General features: G+C 43.9%; 1 protein-coding gene across 4 annotated transcripts; it reads right to left on the reverse strand.

Annotated features, from left to right (window-relative positions):
- Positions 1–1,381: 1,381 nt before the first annotated feature.
- Positions 1,382–9,704, reverse strand: LOC128431081 (B-cell receptor CD22). Of its 4 annotated transcripts, none has more exons than XM_053417299.1 (12): positions 9,543–9,704; positions 8,892–9,248; positions 8,533–8,757; positions 5,939–6,295; positions 5,790–5,870; positions 5,246–5,512; positions 4,515–4,775; positions 3,488–3,748; positions 3,181–3,265; positions 2,992–3,049; positions 2,230–2,336; positions 1,382–1,889 (listed from the first exon to the last, which is right to left on the reverse strand). In XM_053417299.1, exons 1-11 carry the CDS (start codon positions 9,595–9,597, stop codon positions 2,256–2,258), a joined length of 2,088 nt encoding a protein of 695 aa, XP_053273274.1. In that variant the 5' UTR covers positions 9,598–9,704; the 3' UTR covers positions 1,382–1,889; positions 2,230–2,255. The 4 variants fall into 4 exon arrangements, with proteins under 4 accessions (XP_053273274.1, XP_053273273.1, XP_053273275.1 ...); XM_053417298.1 differs by having other exon boundaries at positions 5,640–5,870; XM_053417300.1 differs by lacking the exon at positions 5,246–5,512 and having other exon boundaries at positions 5,640–5,870.
- Between the last annotated feature and the right edge of the window lie 7,611 nt (positions 9,705–17,315).

Here is a 17,315-nt window from a genome sequence, read left to right on the forward strand (position 1 = left end):
TATTACACAAGAGTATTACAGGTCAGGGCGAGCTTATAGAAAACTCGGAGATTACAACAAGCGAATAAGTGAAAATCTTCTTTGCCTCTGCAAGACGAAGACTCTTATATGATAGGTGTTGACAACAAAACTATAGATAAAATGACGTGGCACATAGGGTCTCTGCCTAAATATGGACATGTTTTGGTTCCTTAAGTTGAAGGAAATGCCTGCTAAATCTTTACCCATCCCTTAGCAGATCAGAGACTATTCCCTAGGTCAAAGATCAACACACCTAAGATGGTAACATGTCATCATGGTTTATAACCATATTAGAAAGATCCATAAACTGAGTTTACGACACTTGTAAGTGATCTCCAGTGCGCTCTGTGCGCATCATGGCACAGTCACTGCAGTGATTTGATGATACACGAAGTGTTAGAAGATATTATTAAAACCTATTAATGAGCCGGCTCCGTAACTCCGCGGTTAAATCGAATCTGAACGTAATGCGCAAAACTAAGCTGTTGGTTTTAATGTAAATTATGAATTAGATCAATAATCTGCTTCAGTTCACCACCTGACGTCTGCATCTGCACTTTCTCGTCTCCAAAACGTTCGTACGCATGGGTCAGAGTTTGCCCCTCAAGTTTGTTTTTATAAATCCAAACGTTTGCGTGAGAAGTGGCGTACACACGTTTCAGGCCCCATTTTACGCAACGGTTATAAATGAGACCCCAGGTTTGTCTCCCTGAACAAACGTCTCCTGAAGCAGGGAGAAGGAAGACGATGAAGAAGCCTCCATCTTCTCCTCCTTGGGGGAGGAGTCCAGGCTTCCAGAGGATGCAGAGTCAGGGGCAGGGGAGGGCGGGTACTGCTCAGTACCCGGGTCGATCAGCGAGGAGGAGTCTCGGGTCTCCGTGTCCGAGGTGCTGGTGAGGCTTGTTTATAGAGACTAGTCTAATCTACCCACCTGATATTTAGATGTTTTATTATATTTCAATATATTTGTTTGACAGGGAAGCTGTGAGCAAACAGAAATATAATATTCATGTATTTAAAAAAGGGCACTTTCTCTCAAAGGAACAGGGCAGTGCAGTGGCTCCAGCCCCCATTAGTGTCTATGTGTGCACATGCCAGCCTCCATCACTTCAATCTCCCTCAGTTCAATCAAGCTGCACCAGAGTTCAGTCACTCATAGAAACATGTCCTCTAAATGATCCTGACTGTTTTCAACAGTCTCACAATTATAAAGAAAGTTGTACAAACAGGATCCTGGCTCCGCCCCTTTATCAGGATTCATGCCCAAATTTGATGAGTTTTGTGGAAAAATTTGGTTTTTAGTTTTCTGGTGTGATTATGCTAAAAAACAGAATAAAATAGATATGGAGTGAAAACAAAAGACCAAAAACCTTTTATTACAGAAAGAATCATAAAATCACTGTACATAATAATTCATTATCTATGTAATAACCACATTAATATCATGTATAAGATACGAGTCACGTGGTGATACCACAGCCACAAAGGCTCATCACCAAGACGTCCAACACAGTTCAGAGGGTAACAGCAAAAATAAAATATATTTATTGTAGAAAAGACAACAACTTCAGCAAAAGGCCGGCAAAATGGACAAAAGAAGGAAAACTCAACACACCAGCCCACAAAGGATCGAAGGATCTGAGAATCTTCCCCAAACCTAAACCAACATCAGAACTAAAGCTCACAGAAATTTCGCTGCGGAAACTGGACGACTGGTCCCATCAGAAAAGAGAAAGAAAAAAGACAACAAAACAATACTCTTGCTCTAAAGGTCATGCTGTATAAACTGATGCTGCTGCAACCGGGGATGGTAAGAGAGAGAATTCCTGTTCCCTCCTAAATACTTTCATCAACCAATCACAGTGCACCTGAGGAGAAAAGAAAACAGGAAACCATGAGTAGAAAGAAAATGTACGGGGGTTTTCCTCTTTATTCAAAAGCGTGGTCTTTTAGTTTGAGAGCTGGACTTGCACGTTGAGATTTCGTGGTGTTTTTACTCAAAACCCTGCGCTTGCACTCACAAAGCTCCTGCTGGTGCTTAGATTTGCTCTGCTTGTGCTCAAACTCTGCGATTGCACTCATATATGTTGTTGCTTGGACAGATTTCCTGTATTTAATAACTACACACTATGGTTTCTGTAAAACTCGCTTGTACGGATATGCTCTGAAGTCGTCCATCTTTGTTCTGTTTGTCCCAGTGGCTCTGACCTGATGCTTCAATCAATCAAATTGCCTCACACCAGATCTTCCTGGTCCTCTGTGTCTTCTGTCTGTGCTGCAGCAGCAACGTCGTCATACTCAGGACAGTTGTGTGACTGATGGGGGAGAGAGGAGAAAATATTAAGCCTCACTGTACTTTATTCATGAAACCTGCATATAATCACAGTTCATTCAAAACAGTTTGAACGTTGTTGCGCCCCCTGTCCATTCGTTTGTTTGTTCATCAGCAGGATTACACAAAAACTGAGAAACTGATTTCCACAAAACTTGGTGGAAGGATGGGACATGGGCCAAGAAAGAAGTGTCAACATGACGTCACCCATTGGTTTGTGAGCTGCCATTTTGAAGCCCCCACTTTTGACATGCTGGCTAGCGCCATCTGCGTTTTCTGAAACCAGAAGTAACCATATTTGGACGAGAGGGGGTGGAGCCTGACTCAGGGCCCAAAGACACTGCCCACCCACCTAAACCTGCGACCTGTACCCAGTACTAGCTGTCAATCACACGGTATCCATGCCCCAATGCCTGCGGTGCTTTATTGTCTATTTGACTCTAAATGGATTGTTCACTTCACTTTCTAGACTCAGAGTCTACATCCATTTTAATATACGGTCAAGGGAAAGAACCTTTTATATTTTGGGGCAGATTCAGACAAAGTAGCTGATCCAAGAAATGTTTTCTCTCTTCCTCTATCATTGTGAGATGAAAACAGTGATATGGAGTCATTCTTTTGGCCTCACTGTCTCTCACCTCTATCATCTCCACAGCTTCATTCACTTCTGATTTCAAGCTCAGAGTTTTCTTCATCCTGGATCGAAAACCACAACAAACACAATATTTGACAAAATTAACTTCATAACCCTGAAACTAGTGTTTGAAGACATTTGAAGAAGACAGTAGAAGAGCAGAGGGTGAACTGATGGATTTGTGTTGTTTTACCTTTTCTTCAGAGTCCAGACCAGCACTGGAACCAGCACGACCACCAGAGTCACCCTGATGGTGTTCATGATTATCACTGACTTCCCTAGACAACAGACAGGAGACATGAGCAGTGTGGTTAGACTGATTACTCAGTTTGCCAGGTGATGCTGTTGGTCAGTCAGTATTGTTCATGTGCAATATGATGGGCTTGATATACAGCTGTTACACATCTGGAAATCCTGAGTATTGATGGTTTACGGTTCTGGTGCAATGAAAAGGGGGGGGGGGGGGGTGTAGGCTGCTAAAGTCAGAGTGAAAAGATCACCTGCTCCAACCGTCAGATGTAAGGTGGTGTTACTACGTCCTTGTGTGTTCTGGGCCTCACACTGATACTTTCCACCATGTTCAGCGGTGATATTAGAGATGATGAAGATTTGTCCTGATGCTTTTGTTGAGGCCTCGTCCTCCTTGTACCAAGTGTAGTTAGCTGCTGGGTTAGCATCACTGCTGCAGGTCAGAGTCACCGAGCTGCCCTCCATGATCTCACCAGAGGGACTCACTGACACAGAGGGAGGCTTTGGAGCGTCTGGTGTAAAACATGCAAGATCATGAAATCGACTCAGAAATATTTATTAACCAAAGTGAAGAACTTTCCAATCTCTGGTTTTGATAAGTGCTTCTTAAATATAGATGATCATTATTAACCCTGGCAGCCAGCACAGACAGAAGCAGGTACTGAGGGTTTTGTTTTCAGCCTGTGCGCGTGAATGTACAAAATAACTCAACCCATGAACCAAACTTACTGATTCTTTTCGTGAATATTAACTTTTGCAGCTGATCGGTCAAAGGTCAGAGGTCAAGACGAGCAAAGATTTAAGAGAGACGAAATCATATACTGATCAGAACATTATTCCCCATCATATAATGGATGATGTCTCAAAAAAGTTAGAGATTTACATCATGCATCCTTAAAACTGCCTTTCTGCTGTAATCCTGCCTCTAATAGGACTATAGAGATGCCCTAAAGCTTATATACATAGAAAAATTATCTGTGATCATATGATGGGAATGTCATCACTACGAGTTTAGAAAATGACGTCATATAGTGTAGCTATGCAACAACAGATGTTTTCCCCCCAGTCCGTGTGTTTGTTGGTTGTAGATTTTAAGCAAGATTACACAAAAACTACTGAGTCGATTAGCATGAAACTTGGAGGAAGGATGAGGTATGGTTCAGGGAAGAACTCAGTAAAGTTTTGTGTGAATCCAGATAAGGGGGCGGACCCAGGAACCTTCTGTAAGATTGCGAGACAGTGCTTGGTTTCATGGATATGTGGATGTTTTCTACTCACACTGGACGTCTAAATATAGAGACGTGGAGTTGATCTGTCCGTACTGATTCTCAGACTTGCAGGAGTAGACCCCGCTGTCCCAAGAGCTGATGGAGGAGAGACGATAAACGCCCTCTGGTCCTTGAAGCAGAGTTCGGTTCTCCTTGTACCAGGTGTAGTTAGCTGCTGGGTTAGCATCACTGCTGCAAGTCAGATTCACCGAGCTGCCCTCCATGATCTCACCAGAGGGACTCACTGACACAGAGGGAGGCTTTGGAGCATCTGTATGTGTGGAAACAGAATGATGATAACATATGACAGACATTGTTTTTAACATTTGGGTACATATATGATATGATGTGTTAAAGTCAAAGTTGCTCAGCTGAGTGGAGTCACAACAGCAAGGTTGTTAAACTGACACAGGTAAATTCTTCTTCTTGTTAAGTGAGAGTTTTTTTAAATGACTTCCTGTTGCACTACTGCTTCCAGACTCCCCTGAATGTCCACAGATTTCCAGACATGGTCCAGTATGTAACGTGGACTTAAACGTGACATATTTGTTCCTAATAAAACGTGTGAAGAGCCCTGTTCAGAGTGGCCTGTTTGTGGGTGTGTCTCTTAAATTGTTAATGACTGTGAATATTTATGGGGCAGAAGTCAAACGACCCACATCTGCGCACATTTAAAATGTAAAGGACAAAGAATGGCACAGATTCAATATATCTTCACTTAATAACCTGTGTTTCACTCACATGTCACAGTAATAGAGGTGTTTGCTGAACTCCTTCCCAGCTCATTCTCAGCTGTGCAGTAATACTCTCCAGAGTCTGACGTCCGGATGGAGCTGAGGACAAATTGTGTCTCTTCACTGGAAGGTTGAACTTGTTTATCGCCACTTCTCTTGTACCAGGTGTATTTAGCTGCTGGGTTAGCATCACTGCTGCAGGTCAGAGTCACTGAACTGCCCTCCATGATTTCTCTGGAGGGACTCACTGACACAGAGGGAACCTTTGGAGCATCTGAAGGAGCGTTTGAATTAACACACAGGATGAGATACAATCAAAACACTGTCTGTATTATTTGTTAAAAGTTTAAATTGGAGTTATTTCCACATTATTGTAGCTCCATGAGGAGGAGTAAACTCACACACTGTAGGAGAAGGGAAACGCTCCTGTCCTTCTATAGCACAGTGATAGCTGTCTTCAGCATTAAAGTGTTGGAGGTGAAAGTATTTTTTTCGTCCAACAAGTTCATTGTTATTGTACCAAACGTAGGAAAGATGATCAGGGAGCTTACACCTGCTGTGGCAGCTCAGCTCTGTCCAGGTAGAATATGGATTGGCTGTTGATCTCCTCACATGTACCTGGAGCTGAGGGGCTGTGAACAAACATGAGATTTTATTTCAACATACACACTTTTCAAACTGACTCTAATGTAAATGTTACCTGCGACAGACAGAGTGACTTCAGCTGAACCAGTTAAACTCCCAGTAGGTTGGTTTGTTGTGAACCAAAACTTGTACACAGCTGAGTCGCTCTCTCTCAGGTTAGAGATTCTCAGAGTGCACGTGTTGTTTCCACAGAGATACTCCACACGACCTGAATACTCCGGATCAGTCCTTAGATCAACGTGAACCCCATTACTCTCTTTAATGAACCAGAAAGTTTCCTGAACTTTAGTAACAAGGTAATTCAACCTGGATGGGTATGTGTAGGTACAGTTAATGTCCACTGTTGATCCTCTGAAGTCACAGATCTCAGTAGAAGTGTAACTCACATCCCAGCCATTCTGACTCCTTACCACTGTAACACAGAGCACATCAGAGAATCAGAAGATAAACTTATACATTTATAAAACTAACTCCTTGTATTTTCTCTTTTGAATCACCAGTCGGCAGGTTTTCATTTTAAGATGATGACGATGCCAAGATGAGGAAACTTTCAGTTCACAAAAAAGGTGAGGGACATGAGGGACCTTGTATAAGTTGCTTTTATAATGGAGCAAACTGGCCAATATGGAGGAAATTATCTGTGTCTTACATGCAGAGTCGACCAAAGATGGACGACACGTCTCCACTCCTCCCACTCTCCAGAAATTAAGCCAAAATATCCTGGATACCAATGCTTCCATCTTTCACATTTGGAATCACAGTCTGCACAGTAGTGATCCGGAGATGGAGCCACAGTATCAAGTTCCCACCCATATATGAGCTCGACCAATCCTGAGTCATCCTCAGCTGTCATTCACAAAGTTTAATCAAATTTTCATATCATCAAATAACAAATTAAAACTAAACTTATGAGAAGCATGAACAATAGGGTGTGATCAGATTGACCTTAAATGGCACAAACCATCTTTGAGAAAAATGTATTTGACTTTTTAGGTTGGTCAATGTCCTTCCCCCTAACAGGGAGGAGACAGGATGTATGTTCTATACTGCAGCCAGCCACCAGGGGGCGATCACAATGCTTTGGCTTCACTTCTGGGGAACAGTCATGTCTTCCACCTTTATTTACACAAGCAGAATAGGGGAGAGCAGGGTAATGTGGGAATTGTTTTACATTTGCGCCCCTCTAGGTGAGCTAAAATGATATATCAGTCAAATTTATACATTTCCCATTAATTCAGGATGTTTTCTAGCAATGGAAATGATCAGAATGTCTTCAGGACAAAGGGCAGTGAAAATATGATTGTTTTTAAAAAAGTGGTCTTGTGTCTCACTTTACCCCGGCTACGGGGTAAAGTGAGGGTTGTCTATAGAGTTGTCTCATCAATATTTCTATCCCTTCAAGCTTTTCTTAAGGACTTCTTTCCTTGCATGAACTCAGCGGCTACACTCTCCATCTCTGCGTGGGGTGTTTGGCCCCCAGGTTGTCTTCCTGGTGTATAGTTTCTTGGCAGGATGGCTTTTCTACAATGTTTATGACATTAAAAATAAAACATATAATGTAATATAACACTAAAATATGTTTAAGACTAAACTTAATTTGTGCTTCATGGTGGGGTAAAGTGAGACAGTGTCCCACTTTACCCCACAGCATTTGTCCCACTTTACCCCGCAGCCACCGTTTTAGAAAAAACAACATCTCTTAGCAATTCAGGCTAATCTTCAGCTAGCATCAATCACGTGGTTTTATATGTTGGAAGTGCACCAACATGTATGATATACGTTTTCTACCTGATTCAATTTATTTTGACACAACAGTTGATTAAGTTCAAAGCAAGAAAATTTACTTTTACATGCAAAAAACACATTTTTGTGAAAAAACACACTTTCCACAGCACCAGCACCAACTTCCCCTTCATGGCAAGGGGGGAATGGGAGGGGCTTGAAAGATAATGGTCAAATGACCACAAATGTGTTCTGTTGCCTAGGTACAGGGGGTGTCTCACATTACCCGATGTCCCACATTACCCCGCTCTGCCCTACTATTACTAGTGCGATGATTCTGTGTTTGGTTGTTTTGGTGTTCTTTCTCTCCCCTTTCTGTTGTTTCCCTGGGTGTGACTGGCTTCCCCACTGCAGCTGACAAGGCACACCTGCTCTCACTCATCAATTCACCTCTCATAAAAGCCTGGTCTTGACTCCACTATGCTGCCAGATAATTCCATCTTGTTCCGTAGCGCCCCGCATGTATTTCCCTCACCTTTCTAGTCCTTGTGTTTTGTTATTTACTAATCCGTATTTTCCTCCCGTGTTAAGCAGACCTCCTGTGTGCCTTGCAGCTCGTCCTTGTCTTTGTTTTCCCGTTTCTGTGTTCCTGTCCTCTCGTGGATATTCCAGCCAGCCAGCACCCTGCCACCACAACCTGTCTTCTCTGCCTATTTGTACAATTAAACTCTACTTGGGTTCCAACCAAAAACAATCCATAACAACTAGTACGAAACCGGTTTGTCAGAACCGACAGTAGTATCCCAAGAGTTTAATGTGCCCATGCAGAAAAAAGTATTTAAAGACACATGAAGTTATGGTACAATGCATTATCTCAAATACTCCAGCAGATGGTGCTGTTAGTAAAATACTGAAGATTAAACTCACACATTGACAGAGAGCGGAAATCCTCTTGTCCTTTAACAGCACAGGAAACTCTGTCTGCAGAATAAAAAGAACCGGAAAAAGATGCTCCTTCAAACTTCTCCCTGTGTCTATACTTGTACCAGACGTAGTTCGGATGTTCAGGAAGACGACAAGTGCTCTGACACCTGAGCGCTGCATAGTTATAAGACTTACCCCTCGTAAATGTGCTCACCTGCACATGCAAACCTGCGTGAGAATAAGGAAATCATTTCAGTCCAAACTGACAACACCCACATGCATATTAAAGTGCACAGACACACTCAAGTGAACCAAACAAGATGTAGGAAATAACTGAATGAATGTTCAAATGTAAATGTTACCTGTGACAGACAGCGTGACTCCAGCTAAACCAGTAAAACTCCCATTAGGTTGGTTTGTTGTGAACCTGAACTTGTACACAGCTGAGTCGCTCTCTCTCAGGCTAGAGATTCTCAGAGTGCACGTGTTGTTTCCACAGAGATACTCCACACGACCTGCATACTCTGGATCAGTCCTTAGATCAACGTGAATCCCATTACTCTCTTTAATGAACCAGAAAGTTTCCTGAACTGAAGTATCATGGTTATTAACTGTGGATGGGTATTTGTAGGTACAGTTAATGTCCACTGTTGATCCTCTGACGGCACAGATCTCAGTAGAAGTGTAACTCACATCCCAGCCTTTCTGACTCCTTACCACTGTAACACAGAGAATCAGATTCATAACGACACCAGAGAACACTCAGTTTAATTTTTAATTTTTGTAGAAAAGAAACACATTTCCATGAGCAGCATTCCATTGCATTTCAACTAATGATTCCACACACTGATGACAATTCCTGCATTGAAAGAAGAGGACTTCAGTCATGATGATAATAATAATAATAATGAATGGTTCATTTATATTTTTACTTTCTTTCTCAAACTCACTTCAGGTGAATTTCAAGTCAGAGCGTAAAATAGAGGGACAACATGAATGTAGACGTACAGTACCTGTCACAGTGAGAAGAAGGACAACAATCCCACTCGCTGCTGCAGTTACACTCATAGTAGCTGCTGCTCTCGTCTGTGACTTCAAACAAGAAAAACGTCCACAGATAAATAATGTGCACAAGATGAAACTCAGTCACATCACAGTCACGTCTACCTCCAACACAGAAGAGTCTGAGAATAAAGACAGATTCTGGAAGAAAAATAACAATTCAAACTGAAGACACACCCCCACCTTCCTTCCTCTTTACACTTACATGTATGGTGAGCCTGATGGTGTTAGATTAAACTGTGGTTTGTACAAACTGTGAATTGCTAATTTAACAGAGTGTGACAAACGACTTTGTCGTGCCCTCTTCTTCACGTCTTGTTCTGTGAAGGCAGAATAAACCACTCACACCCACAATTTTTAACCTCAATAAGTTAAGTGATGAAAATGTTCCTGATGGGAGCTATGTGGAGCTGCTCAACCTGTTGCACTGTCAAATCGAACAGCTCTGTACTCAGCCTCCTCCTCGTCCTCCTCAGTTTATCTCTGGGGTTGAATTCAACCTATGTTGGAGTAGATGGCATCTGCCCGGTTCTGGGTGAAGCAGGCGCTGGCGTAGTGGACGTCATCGTCGGCTCTGCTGGTCCTGTGTCTGCTGCAGCTGAAATCTGCTCGTACAGTAAAATACTAGCTAGGATCAGGAATATGTGTCTTACTCTTTAACTCTGTTGGGTACTGAAGGGTTTCTCTTTTTTGTGGGCCTGATCCTACTCTGCTGAATCAAACTGTGATGGCAGCAGATGAACCCAGTGTCACCACCATGAAACATTCACTCTACATTTTACTCCCTAACTAGAATTACTGCCCTTTCGGTTATGCGCCTCCTCCAACCAGTGCAGTTTCAATATTCCTACTCCTCCAACCAGTGCAGTTTCAATATTCATACATTTATAACATACATTAGATTTGAGACATCATGTTCAAAAGGCCCAAACGTGTTGGTGTGGCCACTCTGGCCTTGATCTTTGACCTCCACAGTTGCCATCGGTCAGACGGACGACTTGTAGACATAACGCCTCTGGCCATTGGCTGTCGCCGCAACAGAGGCATAAGCGATCCAGTCAGTTTCTCCCTTGTGGAGTTTAAGCTTTTTGTTAGAGTAAAGGAATATGACCTCCCAAGATATTCATGGTCTGACCCTTCTCATCAAATCACAATGATGCAGAACACCACCGGTTAATGAGGCAGCCTTGAAGAGTGGAGATCAAGTGCTCTGAAATGAAACTATTCATTTAATTGCGCTCTGTCTTCTGATCTCTCACCGCACACACGCTGTCTGACGCCTGGACCTCTGCCCGATGAGGGTCGCCACCGCCGGGATGTTTGTTAGTCCAGGACCCGCTGCATCGACGATCGCCCTCAGGGTCACAGCTCCGGTGGTGCACAGCATGCTGGTGAGTCCTGGTGTGGAGCTGCTCTGGACATCCAGCCTGGCTCCGTTGATCAGCGGCTCTTCTAAAAGCCAGTGCAGAGCGTTTGTAGGTTCCAGCCTTTTCCATTTAAAAAGGCTCCATGCCTTAAAAAGTGACTGATAAAAAGTAGATAATCCATACAGTTTAAAAAGCTTAAAATCCATTAAGAACAGTGGCATGTCTAAAACCACCCCAGTTGCCCCCCTCAGGATGCTGCTTGTCACTCGTCTCCAAACAACATCCTGTGGACCTACGAGATACTTCTGTAAAAACTGTAATCTAAAAGTGGATATTCGGCTTTGAATGTGCACCAGCCCTTGCCCCCCCTCCTCCTTTGGTAAAAACAATACACACTGTGGCACCCAGTGTAACCTGTCCCAAAAGAAGTCTGTTAAAATGGCTTGTAATTTCTGTACTAAGCCTTTCGGTGGTTCCAGGCATGCCAGCCGATGCCACAAGCCAGAAGCCACCAGGTTGTTAATGATCAGTGTTCTGCCCCTGTATGATAGTTGTGGTTTCAGCCATTTCCACCTGTTGAGCCTCCCTTGTATCTTCTCAGCCACACCCTCCCAGTTCTTCTGACCCATGGACTCATTGCCGACATACACCCCGAGGTATTTGAGACCGTCTCTCCTCCACGTCAACCCCCCCGGCAGACTGGGTAAACCCCCTTCCCACCTTCCAACTGCCAGTGCTTCACTTTTCCCCCAGTTCACTCTAGCGGCTGACATTGTTTTAAAATCACTGACGATTTTTCCCAGTTCCTGGACGTCCTCCTGATTTTTTACAAAAACAATAATGTCGTCCGCATATGCTGATAAAATGTGACTTTTTTAAAAATCATTTAAAATCAACCCTTTAATATTAGCTCTTATCTTACTTAGCATTGGTTCAATAGAAAGTGTGTATAACATCACTGAGAGCGAGCAGCCCTGTCTCACCTCCCTGTATACTTTAAAAGGTGCACTCAGGCCTCCATTGATCTTAAGTACACTCTCAATGTCCTGGTACAAAACCTTGATCATAGCTATGAGACCTGGGCTGAGGCCGAACCTCTCCAGAGTCTTCCAGAGGTAAAGGTGCTCAACCCGGTTAAAAGCCTTTTCCTGGTCCAGAGAAATGAGCCCAGTTTTTATGCCTAATGAACTAGAGAAGTCCACAATATCACGAATCAAGGACACATTGTCCAGGATAGACCTACCAGGCACACAGTAAGTCTGGTCTTGATGTATCACTTCCTGCATCACCTCCCTCAGACAGTTTGCCAGCGCTTTCGACAGGATCTTATAGTCTGTGCACAGCAGCGACACCGGACGCCAGTTCTTGATCTCCTGAAGGTCTCCTTTCTTTGGCAGGAGAGTTATCACTTCCCTCCTGCAGCTTATCGGCAGCACCAAGTCTCTAAAACTCTCGTTAAAAACAGTTAAAAGATCTTCCCCCATCTCGCTCCAGAACTCCTTAAAAAACTCGACTGGAAAGCCATCGATGCCTGGGGCCTTCCCCCCCATGCTCTGCAGGGCCGTGTATAGTTCCTGCATCGACAGGGGGCCGTCCAACCCAGCGTTCACGTCTTGAGGGACCTTGGGCAGCTCTCCACAGAAGGAGTCAAACAGGGCATTGTTCTCAGTGTATTCTGTTTCGTACAAATCCTTATAAAAACTCACGGCTCTCTTCCGGATCTCCTTGCGGTCGCTGAGTTCTTCTCCTTCAGGAGATCGCAGAGTGTGGATGATTCTGCTTTGTCCGTTTTTCTTTTCCAGTCCAAAGAAGAATTTTGTTGGTGCATCCATGAGCGCTGCCGTCTGGAACCGTGACCTGACCAGCGCCCCCTGGGCCTTCGTGCCCAGTAGGTCTGTAAGAGCAGATTTTTTAGACTTGAGATCTTTAATGTGATCTCGATTTCCAGTGGAATCTATTAAATTCAGCACCACCATAATTTCCGACTCTAGATCCTCCATAGATCTGGTTATGTCTCTTGTTACATTGAGGGTATACTGTTGACAGAGCTGCTTTATCTCAACCTTACCACAGTCCCACCACAGTTTTAAAGAAATAAAATCATTCTTTCTTTCTTTAAAACCGCTCCAAAAAAACTTAAAAACATCCTTAAAATGTGCATCACATAAAAGAGACGTGTTAAAATGCCAGTATGCGCTTCTAGACTTTAGCTTTGAAATAAAAACGTTGCACACAACCAGCGCGTGATCTGTAAAACCAACTGGGAGTATACTGCACTTTCTGAAGATGCTAAAATTGTGTTTAAAACAATAAAGCCGGTCCAACCTCGCCATGGAAATGAGATTTCCTCGGCAATGAGTCCAGGTGTACTGTCTCTCACTGTCATTCATCCTTCTCCACACATCACACAGATCTCGGGCCTGCAGCAGCTGTCTCAGTGCATTCTGTGAAGCTCTGTGGGGCTCCAGGTGGTTCCGGTCTAAAACATCATTTTCTGTACAATTAAAATCACCTCCTAAAAATAAAAAATCATCAGTTTTTATTTTGCTTAAAGCCGTGTCTAAAACCTTTAAAAAACAGACTCTGTCAGGTCCTGAGACCGGAGCATAAACATTCATAAATACAAAAAAAAACTGCTCGACCTTTGCCCTCACCACCAGGAGTCTGCCCTCCACCACCTCCTCCACTTCTAAAGACTCCGGTGTGAAGCTCCTGGAGAAGATGATGCCCACCCCCCCACTGCTTGTGCTTAGGTGGCTAAGAACCACCTGCCCCTCCCACTCTCTTTTCCAGTCATTCTCATTATTAGTGTCACTATGTGTTTCCTGTAGGAAACTCACTTCAGTTCTTTTCAGTTGCATTTGCTGGAACATCAGAGATCTCTTCACAGCATCTTTTGCTCCGTTTATGTTCAAAGAACTGATATTTAAAAGACTTATGTTGAAAAAAATTAAAAACCCACACAAAAACAGGACTGATTTGTAATCAGGATGTACTTTATTCATCATCATCATCATTGTTTTTTCCCTGTCTAATTTTCTGAACAATTTTCTTGAGTCTGTATATCTCCTGGTCAGTGAAACCTCCTCTGCCTTTGCTGCTCATGTGCAGCCGGGCAGAGTTTGAAAACTGTTCTTTATCAGAGAAATAATCCTCCAATTTCAACCCCTTCATATTCTTGGTTTTTTGGAGAAACACTTTCATCTTCCCCGCACTGTAGCTTCTTGAACTCTTCTGGTTTCCTGTCTTGAAGTCGGAGGATTCACTGTCAGCAGAGTCGGTCTCCATGCCGGACTCAGACTCTGCTGCTCCTCTCCCTCCTTTCTTCACTGTCCCTTTCTTAGCTTTGGAGGTTCTCCTGTCGCTCCTGGTTTTTCTCTTTAGACGAGGAACTTTGAGCACCTCCTCGTCTCTCTCCATGTCAATATCATTAACTTGGCCTGTCTCCTTCTGTTCCCCCTCACTCACCTGAACTGTTTGTTGGACCACCTCTGTCCCCTCTTGTCTTTCCTCGCTCACCTGCTCTGCCTGTTGGACCACCTCTGTCCCCTCTTTTCCCTCCTCACTCACTTGACCTTCCTTCGGAATCCCCCCTGTCCCTTCCTCATTCAACTGACCCTCCTTTGGGATCTCCCCTGTCCCCTCCTCATTTACCTGAACCTCCTGTTGGACTCCAATTGTCCCCTCCTGTCCCTCCTTACTCCCCTGACGCTCCTGCCAACCCCCCCCCCCCCCCCCCCCCCTGTCCCCTCCTCTTGTTCCTGAGTGTCAGCTGTTTTATTTCTCTGAGGACACCCTTTTGCTTGGTGTCCCTCTTTCCCACAGCTGAAACACTTTGTGTTGTTTGAAGACACAAAAATCACATAATCAAACTCCTCCACTCTGATCTTGAACACCAGGTTCAGATCCTCAGTCCTGTTATTAAGAATCATAAATAGATGTCTTCTGTGGGACACCACGTGTTTTAACAGCGGGGACTTGCATCCTGAGGACACTTTCTTAACCTGCGACACAATCTTACTGTGTCTCGCTAGTTCTCTTAACAACGTCTCATCCCTAATGAACGGGGGGGACGTTGGACAGAGTCACTTTTACCGCCGGTGTGGCGAGAGGCAGAACAGACACGAACGTATCGTTCACTTCAATCCCGTTCGCCACCACAGTGTTCATCTTATCTACGCTGTCCAGAAAAATGACAACCGCGTTGTTCATCCTCGCAGCGGACTTCACGCTGTTGTTGCCTACCACCCTCCCCACGGCCAGACTACACTCCTCCACGGAGCACGGGAACGCTGGAGCGATCTTAATGCCGTGCTTCCGGGTTAACCTGGCGAGGTCCATGGCGTTTAGCACGCCGGCCCGTGGCCGACTGCAAACACTCACACACACACACACACCACCTAACACCTCCTCCGTGTACACCGCAACACCACCAACACTATAACCAACAATACACTATATAACTATAATCAGAATTATCAAGAAAGATATCAAAATTGCACAAACCGCTCATTTACCGCCACCGCTCTCAACTCGCACGCACTACACTCACAGACAGACAGACAGACAGACAGACAGACAGAGAGAGAGAGAGAGAGAGAGAGAGAGAGAGAGAATCAACCCCTAACTCTATCATGATCGAGAGGCCAAAAACATGTTTTGACAGGCCACTGTGACCTTGACCTTCAACCACCAAAAACTCATCAGTTCATCTTTGAGTCAAGTGATGAACATTTGTACCAAATTTGAAGAAACTCCCTCAAAGGGATCTTTAGATGTTGGTTCACAAGAATCAGACAACGAAACCACCGGAAAACAAGATGCCTGAGGTCACTGGGTGTCACCAGCACTGAGGCATACAAATATCTAGTAACTCAGAATAACATCACCTCTACGCAGAGCAGAGACTAAAGTGACATCTTCACAATAACTGTTTTGTCCAATCAATGATCCAAACTTCACAATTACTCAAAGTAATTAAAGAGAAATGCAGGAAAACCCAGAACATTAAGAAGCTGGAACCATGAGAAAGACTGGAACAATTATTCAAACACTTTTCTTACAAACACTATATAACACAAAGTGCTTTCGTGTAAATGTAGATGTACCTGAAACAGAAAGAAGGAAGATGAGGAAGCAACCTGCTGCTTCTCTCAAACCCATCGTTGCTTCATACGTCTCTGTGGTGAAGCCACATCAGCAGCTAGATTCCACCATTGAAAAACGATGTTTGTCAGCCAGTCACGATGATAGAAATCATAGATCAGTTAACAGCTTGGCTTCCTTCCTCTTTACATCATTTACATGCACGAAAGGAAAAACACCAGTAAATCCCATCGTTAAAATGAACGAATGTTCTTTTATTTTGGAAATGAAAAATATATTTCATGCAAATAACAGTGAGAGTAGTTTTGCAGCCTGACAGTGAATCTAACACTTTCTTTACTTTCTTGAGACTGGACTTAAAAAATCATGTTGAATTATTATTTCATTTAACCTCATGTTAGAAGTCAGTTCCTGTTTATTTACAGCTCCAGTCCATATGAAGACTGGGTCATAAAAATACATCGTAAAAGGTCACAATTATGCAAACTTATGTTACCGGCGCCAGACCTTGGGGGAAATCTGGACCGCTGCGTAACCAGGCGCGGCGCGTCCCATTGGGCAAGTCGGGCAGTTGCCCAGGGCCTCGGCCACCAGGGGGCCTCGTCTTATTTATGATTTTTTTCTTTATTTTTCAAATAAATCACTCCTCATGTCCTCCTTCATTCAATATGAACCCAATAGCAAGACAGGCTTCATCGTACTTTCTTTTCAACTTGGTTTTTGAACACTGTGTCTTGTTTGTCACTGACCGGCTGCTTAACAGGAACGAGCTCTGATCTCACTCTGTGTCTCTGAGCGAATGTGAGAGGGCGGAGCCCAGGGGCCTGTGTGTGTGTGTGATGTCTGGGGACACACACGCACACACTCGCCCGCACAACACTGTACAGCAGACCTGGGCATTGTATGGCCCCCGGGCCGCATCCGGCCCTTTGGCTGTCTGTGACCGGCCCGCGTGAGGTCAACGGAATATTAGGAATCACATGTAAATAAGTGAACATCATGCAGAGAATACAACATTTCTATTATTTTGAAGGTGCCTTTTTTTAACATTTACCTGACGTACATCCTGAATGCCGCGAGCGGATGATGTGTTGGCGAACGGAGTTAAGAAGAGATGTGAGTTAGCTGTTAAAGTCCGCAAAAGTGTCAGCCCACGTTAAGAGAAGAAAGATAGTTTTTAACGAGACATGGACTGCTAAGTTTTTATTTACTGAAGTCAATGGGAAAGCCGTGTGCTTAGTTTGTGGAGAA

The sequence above is a fragment of the Pleuronectes platessa genome, chromosome 24, assembly GCF_947347685.1.
Source record: "Pleuronectes platessa chromosome 24, fPlePla1.1, whole genome shotgun sequence".
NCBI lineage: Eukaryota > Metazoa > Chordata > Actinopteri > Pleuronectiformes > Pleuronectidae > Pleuronectes > Pleuronectes platessa.

Bases quoted from the DNA above. Each gene is read 5' to 3' on its own strand.
- LOC128431081 (XM_053417298.1), bottom strand. From the start codon at position 9,597: ATGAGTGTAACTGCAGCAGCGAGTGGGATTGTTGTCCTTCTTCTCACT. The intron at 8,758-8,891 runs GTAACATTTACA...ATTCTCACGCAG, and splicing joins AGTCACGCTGTCTGTCACAG to GTTTGCATGTGCAGGTGAGC. The intron at 4,776-5,245 runs GTGAGTGAAACA...CCACACATACAG, and splicing joins CACCTCTATTACTGTGACAT to ATGCTCCAAAGCCTCCCTCT.